The sequence below is a fragment of the Xiphophorus maculatus genome, chromosome 17 (genome assembly GCF_002775205.1).
Source record: "Xiphophorus maculatus strain JP 163 A chromosome 17, X_maculatus-5.0-male, whole genome shotgun sequence".
Lineage (NCBI taxonomy): Eukaryota > Metazoa > Chordata > Actinopteri > Cyprinodontiformes > Poeciliidae > Xiphophorus > Xiphophorus maculatus.
In genome coordinates this window covers 14,374,186-14,392,476 of record NC_036459.1, presented here as the reverse complement: position 1 = coordinate 14,392,476, position 18,291 = coordinate 14,374,186, and the positions used below count along the sequence as shown (strand labels likewise).

Sequence of the window (18,291 nt, the reverse complement as noted above, 5' to 3'; positions counted from 1 at the left end):
TTAAGCAAGTGTGGACATAAAAAAAAAATATCCTGGAACGGTTGTCTGTAAAGGAGAACCTAAGAGAACAGTAATAATCTCTCTGATAGCCTTTTTTTTTTTCTTTTTCATCATCTTCACCAGACTCCACAAGTCTGCCTGCAGCCTCGCAAACACGCGTGCTTAAGCCTCCTACTATTTCAACAATAATACTGTTTTATTTAATTTGTTTAAGGAGCACTCGGTGTCCAAGCCTGAAGGCGGAAGGAAAAAATTTAATGGCTTTGCGAAATAATAATAAAAAAAAGGAAAAGAAAAACCTTGCCCTGTAGCAAAATGTACATTTGCTAATGGAGTGTGGCTGTTAAATGTAAAATGGTGGGCGAGTAGGGGGTGGGGGGTGGGGTGGGTGGGGGGGTGGGGGGGGGGTGGGGGGGGGGGGGGGGGGGGGGGAGAAAAAAAAACTAACTGGCTGTGGAAATATTGATAAGGCTAAAGGGCTTTATGAAATACACCAGAGAGCGGCAGCAGCTGATTCCGAGATTATGCTAAATAGTTACCGTGCGACAGCTCACATGCTGTAATTACGTTGCCTGGGAGAAAAGAGCAATGTATTTTTCATCTGACTTACTGATGTCCACCCTTTGTGTTCTTTAATCTTCAGGTTTCCCCCACCCTTTGACCTTTTGGAAGGAAAGTGATAGCTCTTAGAGGAAGTTGTATCTTTAATAAATTTACTACTTTATTCGCTGTTCTAGCATGTTGTTTTGCTTCCTTTTTCCCCACTTCTACCCAAAATGTTCGTGTGACTTTAGATTAATTAAAAAAAAACAACAGTAAGTTTAAAAAAGTAAATGGTAAGTAAATATATAAAAGTAAATGTCCGTAGCATGTGGGGAACCATTAAGATGTGGACTTACTCCATTTAGTATGCTAAAGTAGCTAATGCATCAACAATGAGCTAAAATGCTTATGTTTGCTTATGGCTAATGTTAGCATGAGGGCTATCACTAGCATGTTGACTAGCAGTGACTTACTTCACCCAATATGTCAACATTTGTGTATAAGCTAAAATTAGACTAAATGCTAAGGTGAGCGTAAATGCTGTCAGTAGCATGTGGGTATTCACCAGCCTGTTGACTTACACACAGCAATGCATTGGCCTGCTCTCCTATGTATTGCTATGGCATGCCCCTAAAAAAAGAAAAAGACAAAAAAATCTGAAAAGTGTGGCATAAATTTGTGTTCCTCCATCTCGAGTCAAAACTGCTACCTTTCGCTTCAACTACAGCTGCTATTTTTGGGGGGGATGGGGGGGACGTCACTACTTCTCCATATTGATGGAGGTCATCTGATTTATATATTTCAAGGATTGGATTTAATCCTGAACTTTGACTGGACCAGTGTATGGCAAAAATGTGTCATCTAAGCCAGGGGGCTAACATGCAACCTGTAGCTCTTTGCCTCTCCAACTGTGGCTCTTACAAAACCAAAAAAATAGAAAAAAAAAAGTTTTTGATTATGGACGCAATAACAAAGGGTAATTTTAGATGTTTTCCTCTTAAGTTTTTATGCAAAATCTGCTTGTAGATTATATTATTTTGCTAGACACTGCTTGTAGTGTCTAGCAAAGTCCTTTTAAAAGCAGCTAGCATGGAAATATACTTATCTTTCTTCATTTTCTACATTTATAGATAAGACTAACCTCATTCTAGAAAATGGTTTTATTTTTCCTCTTACAATAGATGATTGTTTTGATCTAAAATCTGAAAAAAATGTTTTTTTGTACTTCTGCTAGCTTTCATAAAAAAATATTTCATGCACATATTTAGAAATGTGTTTTTTGCGTCGCTTGGCGAGTTTTATTTTGTTGCAACGGGGGCAGCAGCGGCTCTTTGAACGGAAAAGGTTGCTGACTCACACCCTCGTCTCAAGCCTCTAAGAGCATGATGCTGCCACCGGCCACCATGTTTCGCCATAGGGATGTTGTGTTCATTTGATGCAGTATTTTTCTTTTGTGAACATTTAATTCTTAAACTTACCCAAAAAATCAAATCAGTATGCTTGTGCTTGAACACAGAGAGGGAACTTGTCACTCTTTGCTGACATTCCAACTTTCTACTAGAAAGGATTATATTATTAAAGAACATTTCTGATTTGGAGGGGAACAAAGTCGCTTTAAAAACTGGATCGAATATGAATGCTCCAAGATAACACGAACCAGGCTTCAGAACCTGCGAGATGTTTCTTTAAAAATACAGGTGGGCAGACACTCGAGGAATGAGAAGTTTAATTTTAATCCATCTTCTCTTGTGCTCGCTCTGGGACAGATTCCAATCTGCTTCCAGGATAATGTTTTCCTGCAAAGTAGAAATCAATTTAGAGAGGAGACTAAGTAAAAAGAACTGTTTCATTTAAATCCCCCCCGCCCCAAACGTTTTCTCCCAGGGATATCTTCTATGCGCTTTCTATTTATTTGTCTATTTTTTTTTTTCTGTTAGTTTATAGAGCTGGATCTTCCTTTAGGAGGAGAACAGGCAATATTTCAGGGAAGAATGAAGAGATCAGGCGTGTAGACCAACAGTTCAAAGGAGGAAATGCAAGAACTGCTATATTTTACACCAATCTTATCAGGTCATACTTCAGTGACATTCAATAATCAACATCTGAATAAAAAAAAATATGAAAGAGCTCCTTTTAATAAAAGGAAACAAAAGCCAGTCCTCAACCAGAAATAATCTTTAATGAATATGTTCTGAGGCCAGCATTGGGTTTAATATGACAACAATGCTAATGACGATAAATGGTAATTGTCATTTATACTAATAATTAAAATAAGACTATGCATGATGACGATGATGATGACAGAAAAAGAATGAGTGATGGTAGAAAAATGAGAATCCATCCATCTATTGTCTAATCCTGCTGGTCCTTTCAGGGACACAGAGGGTCTGGTTCTTATCTTTAGTAATTAAAACATAATAAAAACAGAAGGTAATTATAAAGATATAATAATAATAGTAGTAGTAATCATTTTAAAATGATTACAGTGACAGTAGTACTGTTGATTAAAAAATAGTTTAAATAATTGTAAAATAGCAAAGAATGACAATAGTAATGAATAATACAAAATAATAAATAATAAAAATGAGGTAAAAAGAAATTGTAGTAGTAATAAAAATGAGAAATAAATCAAATAATAAAAATCCCAAGTAGTAAAAATAAATAATAAACCAGAATAAAGTTGAAAATAATAAGTAATAAGAAAATAAATTATTAAAAAATGTAATGTGAGAGAATCATTTTCATGATTGTAACAATGACCCATGGATTTAATGAAAATATTCCTTACAATTAAAAAAGATAATACAATAAGTAGTACTAATAGTTAAAGTCAGTGATTATGATATTTGTAATATTGTGAATGACAAAGACGGTGTTGATGAGAGTAATGGTAATAATAAAACGATGATGATGAGGACGGTAATCTTAATAAAGACCGATGATAATGATAATAATATTGATGGTTGTGGTAAAAATGAATGATAACACTTAGAAAATGAGCATCATTAATAAAGATCATTAACAGTGAATGTCACAATAATAGTGGGCATGATCCTTGGTAACCAAACAAATCCATGAAGGTCTTTTAAAATCTGTGTGCGTATCTTTGTGCTGTTTCATTGAGCAGTAAGGCAGCTCCAGTGCTACTGACCTCCTTTAAGCTGTCCATTAACCTTCAACCGACACGCACACGCACACACACACACACACGCCCACACTCTGCCTCATTTGGCAGCCGGCCCCCCGTTACACTGGAGCCCAGTGCTTTGTAGCTGGCCTGTAGCGTCCTGTGTTTGTGTGTGTACGCAGGCCTTGCGCGTGTTTGCATATGGAGCCGTTTCAACATGGGACGGTTGGACGTTTTGGCAGAGAGACCGTCGGGTAGAAAAGTCGGTGGTGGTGATGGGTGGGGGGGGCAACAAACATAGCCAATGTTCAGCCTGATTTGTGCTGGCACAAACATGGCCGTCTGGATGCATGGCAGCGCTGAGATGGGCTGTAAATGAGTTCAGAGCTGACCTCCTTCACAGTAAATTCTTTTCTATTTTTTTAATGTATGGAAACAAACAGGCAAACATCTGAATGACATATTTATGTGTGGAATTATTTGTCCTGACAAACACACTAGTGAGAGAGAGAGGGGGGGGGAAACAACAATCTGTTTATTTTTTTCCCCTCCTACAGCTAAGTTTGCTTTTAACCGTTCCCAGGGTGTTGGCCGGAGCGTATATCAGTCTGTTGACGCGTCTGCAAGCAAAACGCTCGGGTGAGACAAACAATCCCCTGTGCTCCTCGAACATCTCAAGGGCCCAAGACTGGGGAAACAACAAATAAAACAGCAGAGAAGAAACTTTACTACTGTTATATACTCCTCTCTTGACGCTTGCCAGAAGTGTTTGTCTCTCATGGCCAAAGAAATGGAAGCTTGCTTCCAGAAAAACGGTTAATTACATCAAGATGCCAAGGAAAAAAACTAACTCCATATTTCAATGTATTTTATCCTAAAAAAAAGACTGATTGAAATAAATTGAAACAAAAAGATATAATTAGTGCTAGAAAATCAAGCAATACTACATTGATCAGTGTATATATTCATCATTTATCCCAGCTATATACTGTATGTGAGAAATATCATGGAAGACCATTGTACTATAAGTTGACTCAAAAAGATCGACAACCCTGGAGATTTAAGTGCAAAGAACAACAAAACTGTAATGTAATGTTAAAAATGTGAAGGAAATTATTTATTTATTGAATTGGAAGATATCTTCAGAACTTGACCTAAACTGAGCTAATAAAAAATAGTTAGTTCTTAGAATCGAGTTCTAAATAAAAGTTGACGAAATTCTTCAAATTTTCCAAGCCTTTCCTCTGAGCTCCCCAGCCAGAGTGGCCTGCTTTTGCCATCACTGACATGTTTTCCAAGGCCTAAATGTATGTTTCAGCACACTTTCGAAAACTCTGATGCCGTGATTCTTTTATAACCCCACGGTTTTAAGTCACGTCTGGACTTGGTTGGACTCGACTTTCTGCCCGTTGCGTAAGCCGCACTGCGCTGAGATGAACGCTCACTCACGCACACCAACGCTCGCAAATTCTGTCAGATATACCCATTCCCCACATAAACACACACAGCCAGGTAGGCCTAAGGAGCAGCAGACGTTCCGCAGCACAGCCCAAAGTTTTCCTTCTAATCCCGGGTGTGTTGGCGTTTGCTTTGTAGAACTTTTCTAGAAAATTTAAACTACAACTTACAAAGCATCACTACTTAATGAAAGATGGCAGAAACCACTGAAAATTCACAAGAAAATCAATCTAAAAGAACATTTGCGGTGCTGACGTAAGCATATTGAAGCGTTACTCTAGCATGTTTTGAACACAATCGTAACAGTTAGCCTAATAAGACAATATAAATCTATTAGTGACAGATTTATAGTGAGCTGAAAAACTATTGATATCCAAGGGACATTTTCTCATTTTTTCTCAGAACTAAAAAAATGGGAAAAATGTCTTGTTCTACTGGCAGATTTCATTTGCAATTAGTACTTTTTCATCAGTATTAGAAATTATTTATTTAAAACAAACTGTTTCCTGCTGAAAAGTTACTTGTAAGTTAGCTTTACTTCAAGTGTTGCATTAGAAACTAAACCAAAAGTGTATTGCAGTGCAGCAGTGCTTAACTGTAGAGTGGAATGAAAAGGTTAGGAAATTTGGAAAACCTGATAGAAATAAATACAATGTTTTCAATCAATCAATCAAATTTTATTTGTATAGCACATTTCAGCAGCAAGGCATTTCAAAGTGCTTTACATCATTACAAACACAGAAACACAATGCAACATAGAATCAACAATCAAAACAAAGCATTAAGTCAAGTTCCATCAGTAAATTTGTAATTGATTACATTTCAAATACAATCCTAAACAGGTGGGTTTTTAGTTGAGATTTAAAAGAAGTCAGTGTTTCAGCTGTTATACAGTTTACTGGAAGTTTGTTCCAAATTTGTGGTGCATAGATGCTGAAAGCTGCTTCTCCTCGTTTGGTTCTGGGGATGCAGAGCAGAACCAGAAGACCTGAGAGGTCTGGAAGGTTGATACAATAAAAGCAGATCTTTAATGTATTGTGGTGCTAAGCCGTTCAGTGATTTATAAACTAGCAACAGTATTTTAAAGTCTATTCTTTGAGCTACAGGGAGCCAGTGGAGGGACTTTAAAACTGGTGTTATGTGCTCTATCTTCCTGGTTTTAGTTTTCCCATAATGCAACACAAAACTGGCAATAGGAAGGTGTTTGAATGCTCCACCACATTGAAGAAGATCTGTTCAGCGATGAGGTGTTTTCTTGGTTTATCACAAGACAAGTCATTTGAAACTTGTTCTTACGACACGCGAAAGTTAAATACTTCTTGTCTTCGACTTCATGTAAGTGATTTATGTATACAGTCTGAATTGACAGCATCACTGCCTGTGTCATCTCTGTTGGTGGGGGGGGGGGGGGGGGGAGAAAAAACCAGAGCTCACAGTTGATTAGCTTAGCATATAAACTGGAAACCCGTCTGTTTCTCTCCAAAGATGAGTTGCCAGGCAACTGGCAGTGAAAACTACCCAAGCATTTTGCTTTTTCCCAGCCACAACTTCACTTTATAACAAGCCTCCTGCTGCTTCAATTAGGATCCAAAACTTACAATGAAGGGTGCTGCTCAATAAGAAAAATAAATAAATCAATAAAATCATAAATGTATTGAAATTCAGAACATGTCAAATATGGTTACATTTAAAAATTCAAACAAAAGTTGTTTTTTAATCCTCTCTTTGACTTTGCCTTTCAGGGTTATCTGCCTGCCAACGCAGAGAGGCGAGAAAGCGTTCTACAGAGGAAGAGACAAGAATATTTCGGCTTCATCCAGCAATACTACGACTCGCGCAATGATGAGCACCATCAAGACACATACAGACAGGTATATGCTGAAATGCCGTCACACGCCCACACACACAGTGGGAGCCAAAACATAACACACTTGTCTGATACTGAATAACTTACCTTTGTGCTGCCGAACCTTTCCCTATTGGTCAGGATGTGGATGACGAAGCTGTAGGTCCTTTGTCTAAACCAGGAAGCCAAGATTTGATCATTTAAGCTCAGATCACATCCCTTCATGTTAAGTCAGGTTTATTCTACTGACTGATATCTTAGCTTTGTGTGTTGATTCTACTGAAGAAGACAAAGATAACTCTGTTGGCGTCTGTACAGTTTCAAACAAACAGGGTTTGCCTCTGTGTGTTATAAGCCTGGTGGCCCACCAGGCTTTATTTGCTCCCCCGCCAGGCTAAGCGTCATCTGTTTTTTTTGTAACAGGGTTTTTCATTTTTACACCGGTGACAGTAAAGACTGATTCATCTAGCTCTGTTCCTACACCCGCACATTGGCCTCACACGCTATCATTTTCAATTGACGTTGCCTGCTCGTGCACCTCCACATTTTTGTAACTTTTAATGTCTTTTAACACAAAAGCACACTGGTGGACTGCCTTAGCGCCTTTACCGCCGGGTTCAAAATATTCTCTGGAGGAAACCCTAAATAAATATCTAACAAAGTTGGGATTTACTGGTCACCAGTGTGATTTTTCTGGTTCTGAAAGCCCAATCCTAGCACCGCCACGCATGTTTTCACAGACTTACATCCACAGTCACAATTGCAGGAAGCATCCAGATGTTCCCGTTGTATTGTGTTCTTTGTTTTCATTCGCCCTGTCCTCTCTGGACTGGACTGTCGCTCGTATCAACATGACGGGAGCGTGGTCGAGCTCTGTTCAGAGCAGGGACAGCCAGCTTCAAAGAGCTGCTTAAATGAACACTTTTCTGTGGCTTTGAAAATCTACTCCCTCCTCCCCTCCCTCTCTGTTTATCTGTCAGTCTTTCACCCTTTGCACACTTCTTCTTTTTAACATTGGACTACTTCCTGTTCATTTGAAGCCGATAAGAAACTTCAAAGTGGGCTGTCAGTCTCGGTGCTCCACACATTTTTCATATTTGGCCCAATTTCCCATTGATCTCCTCGTCACAGCTGCCACGAAGCTGGCACACTTTGTTGTGATGATTGTTGGAATCGCGTCCTGTAGCCACATTATAACAGTTTTGGATTGTGTAGTAATTTCTGATTTTGCTTTTGCTGCGTGCCTTATTGTGTTTGCAACTTTATTTTTTTTTTCCTCAGTGTGCATGATCTTGGTTTTGATCATTTTAAGGATGGATTTCCTAAAAATGCCTGGATGTTTCTAGATCTTTTTCCTGGTTAGTTCATCAACCTCTGAATATCCATCTCTCTTTCTTTCTGTTTTTTTTTTTTTCATTCTTTCTTTAACTCTTAGTTTTTTCACCATTTCTTTCTGCCTCTTAGTTTCTTTTACTCTGTCTTTGCTTAATTTTTTGTCTTCCTTTCTGTCTTTCTTCCTTTCTTTCACTTTTTCTCTTTCTTCCTTTCTGCCACTCATTCTTTCACTATTTTTCTTCCTTTCACTCTTTCATTCTTTCACTTTTTCTATTTTTTTTTTGTTGGTATGCAATGAACATAAGGACAACCTTTTGATATGTGGATGAGAACAGACGGCATGTTATGAAGGAGGAGCTGCTTGGTAGAGATGAGGTTTCAAATCCCTCGTCAAATAAAATCCAAGATTAAAAATTTAAAAACATTGCTCGGAATTTGCTACACCCAGAGTACGACTTTGTGCTGGAATGACTTTTGACCCTTAAATGCCTCCACATTGACATTTCTTAAGCCACCAATGACATTTTGAAGAACTGACATAAGATCTTGTTTAATACATTTATCTCATGTCAGCTAGCATTAGCTGTTAAAGCTTCCTTTTCCAGTTTCAACGATGTATAGCATCTAGCTGTTGAACTCCTGAATACAACAGTCATTTCTGGTGTAGAGATTAAGTTGCAATACTCACTTAAAATGGTTTGTTTATAATCTCCAGATTTTGTTGTGGCAAGCATCTTTAGTTAATTGAGAATCTTTGGCAATGCACAAAGATTTAATTATTCAAATACTAACTTACATTGATTGTGGTGTTAAGGTGACAAAATATATAAAAAAGTTGATGACATGACTCCCTTATGAACGCTGAGTGTGTTTGTGTTAGTTTGACTCTCTAACACATTTCCTTTCCGTGTTGCTGTCAGATCCATATAGACATTCCTAGGATGAATCCTGAAAATTTGGTGCTGCAGCCAAAGGTGACAGAGGTAAGGCGTCCAGGACTGTGGCTACAGCTGCGCGCGCTGGTCCTCTGAGCGACTAGTGCGCACACGCACACACTCTTCCAGACTGTGTCAGCCGGCCCGTCTCAACCTGCCGCCCTGCATCCGTCTGGCTCCCTTCTGACGAATCTGTCCGCCTGCTGTATTGTTCGTCTGCGGGGGTAGACGGTCTGAAATGGCAGAAAAACGTGGTCTTACAACGCTCCTCACAGAAACATCAAAGGGAGCCGTCCCATTATGCTAAAGGCGCCCATCTGCACACCCCCAAGACCACGGCTGCTTTCCATTTCAGAGCACCAGAAACCCCAGTCTGACTCCAATCAAGAACACCAATCCACTAACTTTTGCTCTCGCTCCGTTCTCCATCACTGTCTGTAATGGCCAGATCCGTGCTAATCTGCCCGTTGCTTCCTGTTTGTCTTTCTCTTTCTTTCTCTCCCCGCAGATTCACATTGACATACCGAGAACTAATCCTCTTATTCCTCTTTTCCAACAAGCTTCTGTCCAAGAGGTGAGACCCCACCTGCAGGAGCACACACACCACCTCACATTAGGAGGGTTTTCCCTTTTGCCTTCAGACTGACTCACCCAGCCTATCAGTGGCGGAGTCCATGTTCATGAAAAATCGAAAGAATCGGCTTGGTTAGTTTTCTTATAGATTTCTTTAGAGGGGCAGTATTATGTAAAATCCATGATTTTGAGCTCTACATCTTATTGTAATGTTATTTCCTCAGTAAAAACACCTGGAGTGTTGCCTTGATTCCTTCATGAATCAGTTCAACGCCCGATTTTAACTTAGCTCCGCCTTCGAGGCGCAGCTCCTCCTCGAAGCTGCAGTTTCCAAGCTTCCGCCTCTCAGTGCAGCACTGGTAAAAATGTTCCTAAAGGGTTAATAATCATCACTTTCTGAAGGCGGAGTTTCTTAAAGAGACACAGGCCCAATATCAAGGCTTTAAATTTCAACGTTAAATTTGGTTTATATAGAGTTTCTAACAACTGAAGGTAACCATTTTATAACACCATCAAGTAACTGTGTCTGGAAAATGCATAATGCTGCCCTTTTATAAACACAATAAGAAAATTCCTATGTGCAACTCCAAAAAACTGAGGTAATGACAGGAAAACCCTCACTGTAGAACACTGCATGATGTGAAAAAAAAAAGACAAAATTAAAAGCATAAACATAATTTCTTCAGGCATGCATGGAATCAGACAACCCTGAACTTTTTCACTCTGCATGGCTGCCACTCGTATCTTTTTGTTGTGCTTTGTTTGTGCTTCTGAAAAGAAAATGTGCTTTTATATCTAGGTTGTTTTCTGGCATTGAAGTAAGACTGTAAAGTGAGCAGCAGTTTGAACAGTCTGGCTTGTGGGTACTTCCAGAGCCAATCACTTTTATCAAAACGACATGTAAAAAGCTTTGAAATAAGATCATTCATTGTTGCAGCATAATCTTATGTTGCGTTCAGAGTGGGGAAATACAGCAGTTACTGCAAACCCTGCCACTATTTAGGTTCAGACACTGAGTTGGCTGTGGAAAGGGGTTCTACGTTCCTTTTTCGATTCTGGTCGGCCTGGCGTCTCATGATAGTTGCATTTATTTCCTTGGCCGGCGATGAGAAATATGTTTAAAAAACAAACCCAACAACAACAACAAAAAAAATAATCTAAACATGTAGCAAGCCAAATAAACAAGGCAGGCAGCCAACAAATGGTGAACACAATCTCTGGCTGAGCAAAATGTGACAAAACCTTTGCTTTCACATTACAGGCGTTTGTGTTGCATAACCTATAATTAAATGTGAGGTGATGAGAAAGAAAAACTATAAATAACCGTTTCTACTTTGCTCGAATGCTGATACTCGCTCTGTAGGTACATTTTTGAGGCAGCCGTAATAATCAACATCTAGAACATCACATTTGCTCCCCTGAGAAACGTGTTATCAATATACAGAACTCACTTTCTGTTTTTTTTAAAAAAAAAAAAAAACAATGTAAAGTCATACTTCATATATTTACAGCTTCAATCACTCTACATGATTATTATTTAGGCCCTTTAAAATCATTTTAGGGACACTAGTAATCATGCTACTATTAATTTCATTATTATTTTTTAAACTTTCCTCTCTGGAGAAAATATCCTCAGAAGGGTTGGATTTAAATAAAAATCAGTGTGAGATTATTCTGCTGCAACAAAAGATGAATATATAGTTTTATGTCTTTCTTTATATGATTTTGTTACTTGTAAAGCCTTTTAAAATACTGAAAACAAGCATTTTTAGCACTGAGGATAAAGTATCGAAATCCGGCTTCCTGCGGAAACAAGCTGGATTTTATTCCTTTCCAGAGCTTATTACCTCACCGTTTCCGCCGAGGCCTGTCACAGACATGAGAACGGTAAACACAAAGAAAAGTTCCCAATAATGAGGTGGAGGCTAATGAGGAGGCCAGCACTTGAGGCCTCTCTGTTACGTCCACCTCTACACAGGTGTGAACAAGCCTGGCAACCACACATACAAACAGGCTGCCAAAAAATGTTTGTGTGTAAAGCGGAGTAGAAATTCCAGCATTGAGCTCAGGCTCTTTAGTCGATGCAGCGCCTCAGGCAGCACCACCTCCCACTGTCGCTGTTTTGTACAGGTTAAAACGCTGCTCTGTAATCAGAGGTAAGAAGGGAAACGGGATCGCTGATGTCTTCTCTGCACTGCAAGCTGCTTACTGTTAATGTCAGTTTTTTGGGGACGGTTTTCTCCACCCAGGAGTTCTGCTCTTTTTCTAAAATAAAGGTGTAGCATACATATATTCATAGAAATTAGATTAATGTTTCTTTCAATAATAATTTAAGTTAATGCAAAAAGCATTTAAAAAAAGGCTATTATGAAGAACATTTATCCAGGGTTTCCCCCAGTGTAAGACTGGCGGGCCTCCAGGCTTTCATTGCCACCCCTCCAGGCTAAGCATAATTTATTTTAAATATGGTTTAACAGTGACACTAAAGAAGGATTAAGCTAGGTTTATAGTTGACATATTGCCAAATTGTGATGCCTACTCGTGCATCTCCAAAGTTTTGTACCTTTTCACTTTTTTTTAACACAAAAACACGGTGGGCTGCTGGTGGATTGCCTTAGCACCCCTACCGCCGGGCTTAGCAGGTTTTCCGGGGGAAACCCTATTTGTCCTTTCATCCTTGACTCCTTTCTTTTTCTGTGGAAGGGACAATTTCCTCTCCACTTTTTTGAGATTAGCCTTATCTTGGTCCTTGGGGTCCCGCGCTAATGGGATGAAGCCATAACCGTTTGACACAGGAGGCACTGGCAAAGCTGATTTCCTGTCCTGTAAATGCTTCGTTGGAAGAATCTGAGGTTAATGTGAGATTAGCAGAACGTGCTCTAAACTTTGATGTCTCTCTTTGATTTTTATTTTTAAGCACACAAACAGAAGATGTCTCTTTTCACCCGCAGCAAGAAAAATAAATAAGTAAATAAAAGGGTGTTGGTTCACCCAGCATAGCTCTCTGGGTAGCTGCCAGTGTGAAATATGCATGTCAGCTTTGGAAGCTGCATGAAAAGAAAGTCCCATTACCCACTCGGCCTTCTATCGCCGGCACCTCTTCCCGTTTGATTGATGCGGCTTTGATAAGAAAAGAGCGGGCAGGTGGAGGAGAGTCTGCGAGAGATCTGCTACTGTCTGACATCACCGCGTTTACATCAAGTCAGAAATAAAATGAGTAATACGCTTGTTATACACATGGCATATTCCCAAAAAACAAGGGAGGGAGAGAAAGAAAAAACTTGATAGGTTGGGGGGCTATGCCAAGATGTGAGAGCTCTTTTTGATGAAGGAGAGGTAAAGACATTTGGACACCAGAAAAACAAGCTGAGCATCGAGCCCTCTTCAATTCTCTTCTCACTGACAGCATTAAACAGTCCCTCATAACAAAGATGGAGGTGTTCACCCTGCAAAAAAAAACCCCAACAACAAACAACTAAAATATTGAAAATGAGAGGAAAGAGGGAGAAGGACAGGCGGAGTCACAGAGAAGAAGAGCAATATATTGAATACTGTAGCGTTAAAATGAGGTTCAAAGTGGGCCTTTCTTTTTTTTTGTTTGTTTGTTTGTGAACCAAATGTGGAGCTGAGAAAAAGCAATCAGATGGTGCTTAACGGTGTTGAAGCCAAATCGATTCATTTTGAATTACTATTTAGCTCTTGGAGGATCCTGTTTTCATTAATTGAACCCAATCCTTTCTGAACTGGAGAGGCACCCATCAAAGATTTTTGTTGTCAATTTCCAGTCATAAATGCTTTTCCGAAACCAAACCACCAAATCCAGATACAACAGATTCCTCTTTTTACTTTATGGAAAAAATATTAAATCACCCTCAAAATAAAATATTTGTAGAAAAATAAAACACTTATGTCTCATATATTGGGGGGGAAGGAGGGTAGAGGTATCCAAACAAATAAGACCCAACTAAAGGAGAATTACAAGAGTCTCGTTTCCCATTCTCGTTTTTTTTAAAGAAATTACTGTCCACTTTAATATTTGAAGATAAAAGTAGCTCACATTTATATCTTGGTCAGTTAAATCATTCATCCATTTCCCTTAACTATGCTACATTACGTTAGAGAGTGAGCAGTTGATGTTACACCGCTCTGCATCTGAACAGGATTTTGACTAATATTTTAAAACGAAGGCGAAAGGAATGCAGAGTTGACATTTTTCAGCTATTTTAAGCGTCTTGTATTAACAGTTAGCACAATTAGCTCAATAAACTAGGTTAAGTTTGCATTGCTAAGTATGTATTTAGCATAGAGCAAGTAGACTCTTTCCACAAGCGTAGAATTTCTAAAACTGAACTCTTCAAAAGGAGAAAACAGCCACTTTGCTGTGACATGTTCAGCTTCCTGTTAGCTGCTAACAGTTAGCGTTCTAATCTTTCTAGAAACTTCTTTGGGTTTCCTCACAAAAATACCTTGTTGGAACAGAAAGTAGCTAACTGAGCATCAACTTCCACACTGAACAGCGTTGTTATTAAAGTGAGATGGTAGTGCTTGGTATGGTGCGTTCACTGCCAGGGGGGAACAAAAAAACATGGTGAAGCATAAAGTTTACCTTTCCCAGACTGCGACTTCTAGGTTGGAGGGAAAATAATCGTAAGGTTTAGAAAGGAATAATTAATATCAGTAACCATGTCAAAACTAACACAGTTTAACACACCTCAAAATCATTAGCCGTGGCTGTTTAAGCTTTTTTTTTTTACACTTAACCAGCTTATTGTTTGAAATTTTCTTGCCTTTTCCACACCCAACTCATTTGCCATTAATCAACGCCGCAGTGTTTCATCTAAAATTGAAACGAAACAAAAACTAAGCAAATACGATGCCCGTCTGGCGCAGCAGGAGCTCTGCAATGTGTATTTCGTAAACAACATTTATTTTCTGCTCCGCTTGCTCTATAATTACCGGTTCCACATTAATTAGAGGCTTCTCTGGCCGTTTGGGCAAAGGCGCGTTTCAGAGCGCCACGACCTCCAGATTTTTGGCCCCACGTTTCCTCACGATTGTAGGTGAAACACTGCGAACTAATTGCTTCAAAAAGTAGCTTTTTCTTCACTGGTGAGAATGTCTGATGTAGTTGCTTCCCTTCCATAAGCCATTGTTTTTGACCGACTGCTTGTGTCCGTCTGTTGAAGATATTTGAGCGGATTCTGTTCATCTGGGCCATCCGGCATCCGGCCAGCGGCTACGTGCAGGGCATCAACGACCTGGTCACGCCGTTCTTCGTCGTCTTCGTCTTCGAGTACATCGGTGAGTGACGGCGCCCTCCCTACCTTCTCTCACTCTCTCCACTCTTTATTTCCCACTTTAAAACTAACCCCGATCCTTCATGTTAAACGCTTTTAAAGCTGAGTGACGCCTTCTGTAGACGGTACAAAGACGGGTTACTTTCTGTTTCACCTGCGCAGGTTGTAGAAAATCTCTCGTGGGACCCTCTGTACCGTCTCATTTTACACCTGTCTACCCTTCATCCATTCTGCTCCCTCTTTGTGCGAAAATATGCTTTGAAATTCTATTCATCAAGTCATTTTCTGGTTAACACTCCTGATTCCACTCTTTGCGGTGCGTGACGCGTAGCGTAACGCGTGTTGGCGAGCGTGTGTGTGTGATTGTTTGCGCATCCCACTGTTCTCTCCGTAGCCCCCCTGCTGTTGATGTTTATATTTCGCCACATTTAGGCAAATGAATGTTTTATTTTACTGTCGCACTTAATTCCTTTTAACAGTCCAAACGCACTGCTTCAAAGCACAGACAGACAGCATGCACTTGTGGCCAATATAAACAGGGATGAGGATGTAATTTCTGTAATTCTGTTTGAACTACAAAAAATAAATTATAGACTATTAAGTTATTTTTTTGTGTGTTTTTGTCTTCCAATTAAAAGACTGCTATGGTATGAGCCGGTATACAAACTGTGACTTTAATTTTTCATTTAATCACTAATCTCTATTCCATGTGAGCCCATATAAAGGTCCATACAATTAAAACATCATAAGTAATTTAAATAAAATAAAATTAAGACTTTCTAAAGTAATTTAAAAGGGGTTTAAGAATAACAGTTACTCTTCAGTGAAGGTTTTAAGTAGAATCTAAATTAGTCAGTGGAATAAATGGCTGGGCACATACACACAAAAAGAGAGAAATTAACTCTCCTTTGCATCAATTTCCTAAAATAAAAAACGTCTAGCAATTTACCGAAATCTTAAATGTTACATTAGGGGTGTCAAACTCCAGTCCTCGAGGGTCGCTGTCCTGCAGTTTTTAGATGTGCCTCAGGTACAAAACACTGGAGTGAAATGGCTAAATTTCCTCCTCCTTGTGTAGATCAGTTCTCCAGAGTCCTGCTAATGACCTAATTATTCTTTTCAGGTGTGGTGCAGCAGAGGCACATCTAAACGTTGCAGGACAGTGGCCCTCCAGGACTGGAGTTTGACACCTGTGTGTTACATGCTTTGCCTGTTTGAAATAACGTATTTCGAATTGAGTCTTTTCCATTCCCCTCTCCTTTATTGAAATGTTCCCGTCGTCCCTCCTCAGCTCTTTTTACCCCTCCCCGCTTCACTTCTGCTTTTCTCTCTTCCTGCGTTTGTTTTTCCCCTCCCCTCTTTGCCTTCCTTTGACTCTTGTCAGATCTTCAAAGCGTCATCCCTCGCTCCTGCGTTCCATGTACCTCCATGCGCTGATGAGCCTTGACTAACAAACGCAGCCAACAAACCTTCAACCGTGCCTGGCTGGCATCTTACATGATGGGTTGATGTGCTGCTCTGCTGTTATTTGGTGTTTCTGTCTTCTGACAGAGAGAGCGAACCAAAACACAAAGGTTTTTTTATTTATTTTTTATTTTTTGCTTCTTTGGAGATGAGTGTAATTCTGCTCCTTTTGTGGAGAGGGTAGAAGTTTCGACATGTGTTCTCTCCTGCTGTTCACTTCCCAGGTGTTTGCCTTTATTTCACTTATTCACATCTTCCAACATTCTTGTAATTTCTCTACATAGACATATTCCTTTCATATATTCATTTTATCCATACATAAGATTCAAATTATTTGATTTTTGACTAAACTTTCAGCTTGTATGTTTGAAATAATCAGCGGGGAAAAAGTGTCTTCAGTCAGAAGCTTCTTCAGTTGCTGCAAAACCGACTGCTACAGGAGAGCCTTCCTGCCTACAGCCATCAACATTGACGTAAACCTGTTGAAGAAACCTGTATAAAATAAGTTATGAAATTTGATCTCCCTCTTGGATTAATAAAGTATTTTAGGCTTTAATACACAGTTTCAATCTACCTTTAAATTTTATGTATTTAAAAATCAACACCCACTACCTCTGTGCTCTGTCAAAGGGGTAAAACACTGAAATAAGGAGTTCACTTACAATCTGGACCAGACAAATCTATCTTTATGTAGAAAAATATATATTTTATATATCTGTCTGTTAGCTTTTTCTACTTTCAAAGAAACATTTTAGTTGGTATAGTTCACTACAAACAAATCAGTTTTAGTCATTGAAATACTACAAATAATCCCCAAAGTCCTTTTCTACTAAAAGTCTCAAATTTCTCGATAAATTTAACATGATAAACCTACAAAGCAAATAGTTTGTACAGTTGATGTTTGATATTTCAATAAGATCCATTATCACTTCAGTCATATAATCAGTTTGCTGACATTCTGTTCATTGCTGCTAAATGTCATTTTTATGGACATGTAGAAATGTATTTACATTTCCAGTTGATAGTCTTTAACTTCTTTAAGTGATTTTTGTCTTCATACAATGATACTTTACTTTTGCTTCAGATACACACCAATTTAAATCTACATTTTATGACAAAGAGGAGTATATTTGCTTTGTGTCTGCAGTCCCTAGTGGTACCTGCTAACAAACTGAGATGCACTTAAGACCTCACATTGAGATGGTAAAGAAAGAGTGGAAAAGGGGCAGCAAAGTGAAACACAGCAGACATGGCAGTGGTAAGAAAGGATTACAGCCAGCCTGGGAATGAGCCCAGATCAGCATGAGTTGCACATCACACACTCGGTGTGTGGGATGCACTCAGTCTTTCATGACTCTGAACACGAGGCTTCACCCGAGCTTGTCACTAAAGGTGCTTTTTGGCCAGATTTGAAGATCTGTCCCACTTCTTCAGATATATATTTTTTTATTTTTCCACTGAGTCATACACCTGACCTGTCAAAGCAACAAGAAAACAGCGGCATGTTGAGAAACATGAAATGTCAGAGAAAAGCTCTTTGACAGTTTCTGTGGAATAAGTTTTGGTGTTTTTGTGACTGGTAATTTAAAGCTTACTCACTTGCTAACAACGGAAAACCTTTAAATCACTCTGAATTTCTTTATTCTCAGCTTCCATAGAAATTGACTTTTTTTTCATAATCTTTTAAAGTTGCCTTGGGCTATAGAAGGACTA

General features: G+C 39.1%; 1 protein-coding gene across 2 annotated transcripts in view; it reads left to right on the top strand.

The window, feature by feature from the left end:
* Positions 1 to 18,291, top strand: part of tbc1d22a (TBC1 domain family member 22A) — a 136,746-nt gene that overhangs the window by 31,246 nt on the left and 87,209 nt on the right. Inside the window, exons 7-9 of one of the 2 annotated variants that reach the window (XM_023350401.1) lie at positions 6,871 to 6,999; positions 9,753 to 9,818; positions 15,004 to 15,118. In XM_023350401.1, coding sequence (XP_023206169.1) covers positions 6,871 to 6,999; positions 9,753 to 9,818; positions 15,004 to 15,118 — 310 coding nt within the window. Of the gene's footprint in view, positions 1 to 6,870; positions 7,000 to 9,229; positions 9,293 to 9,752; positions 9,819 to 15,003; positions 15,119 to 18,291 lie in introns of both variants that reach the window. The other variant, XM_023350402.1, reaches the window with a different exon arrangement.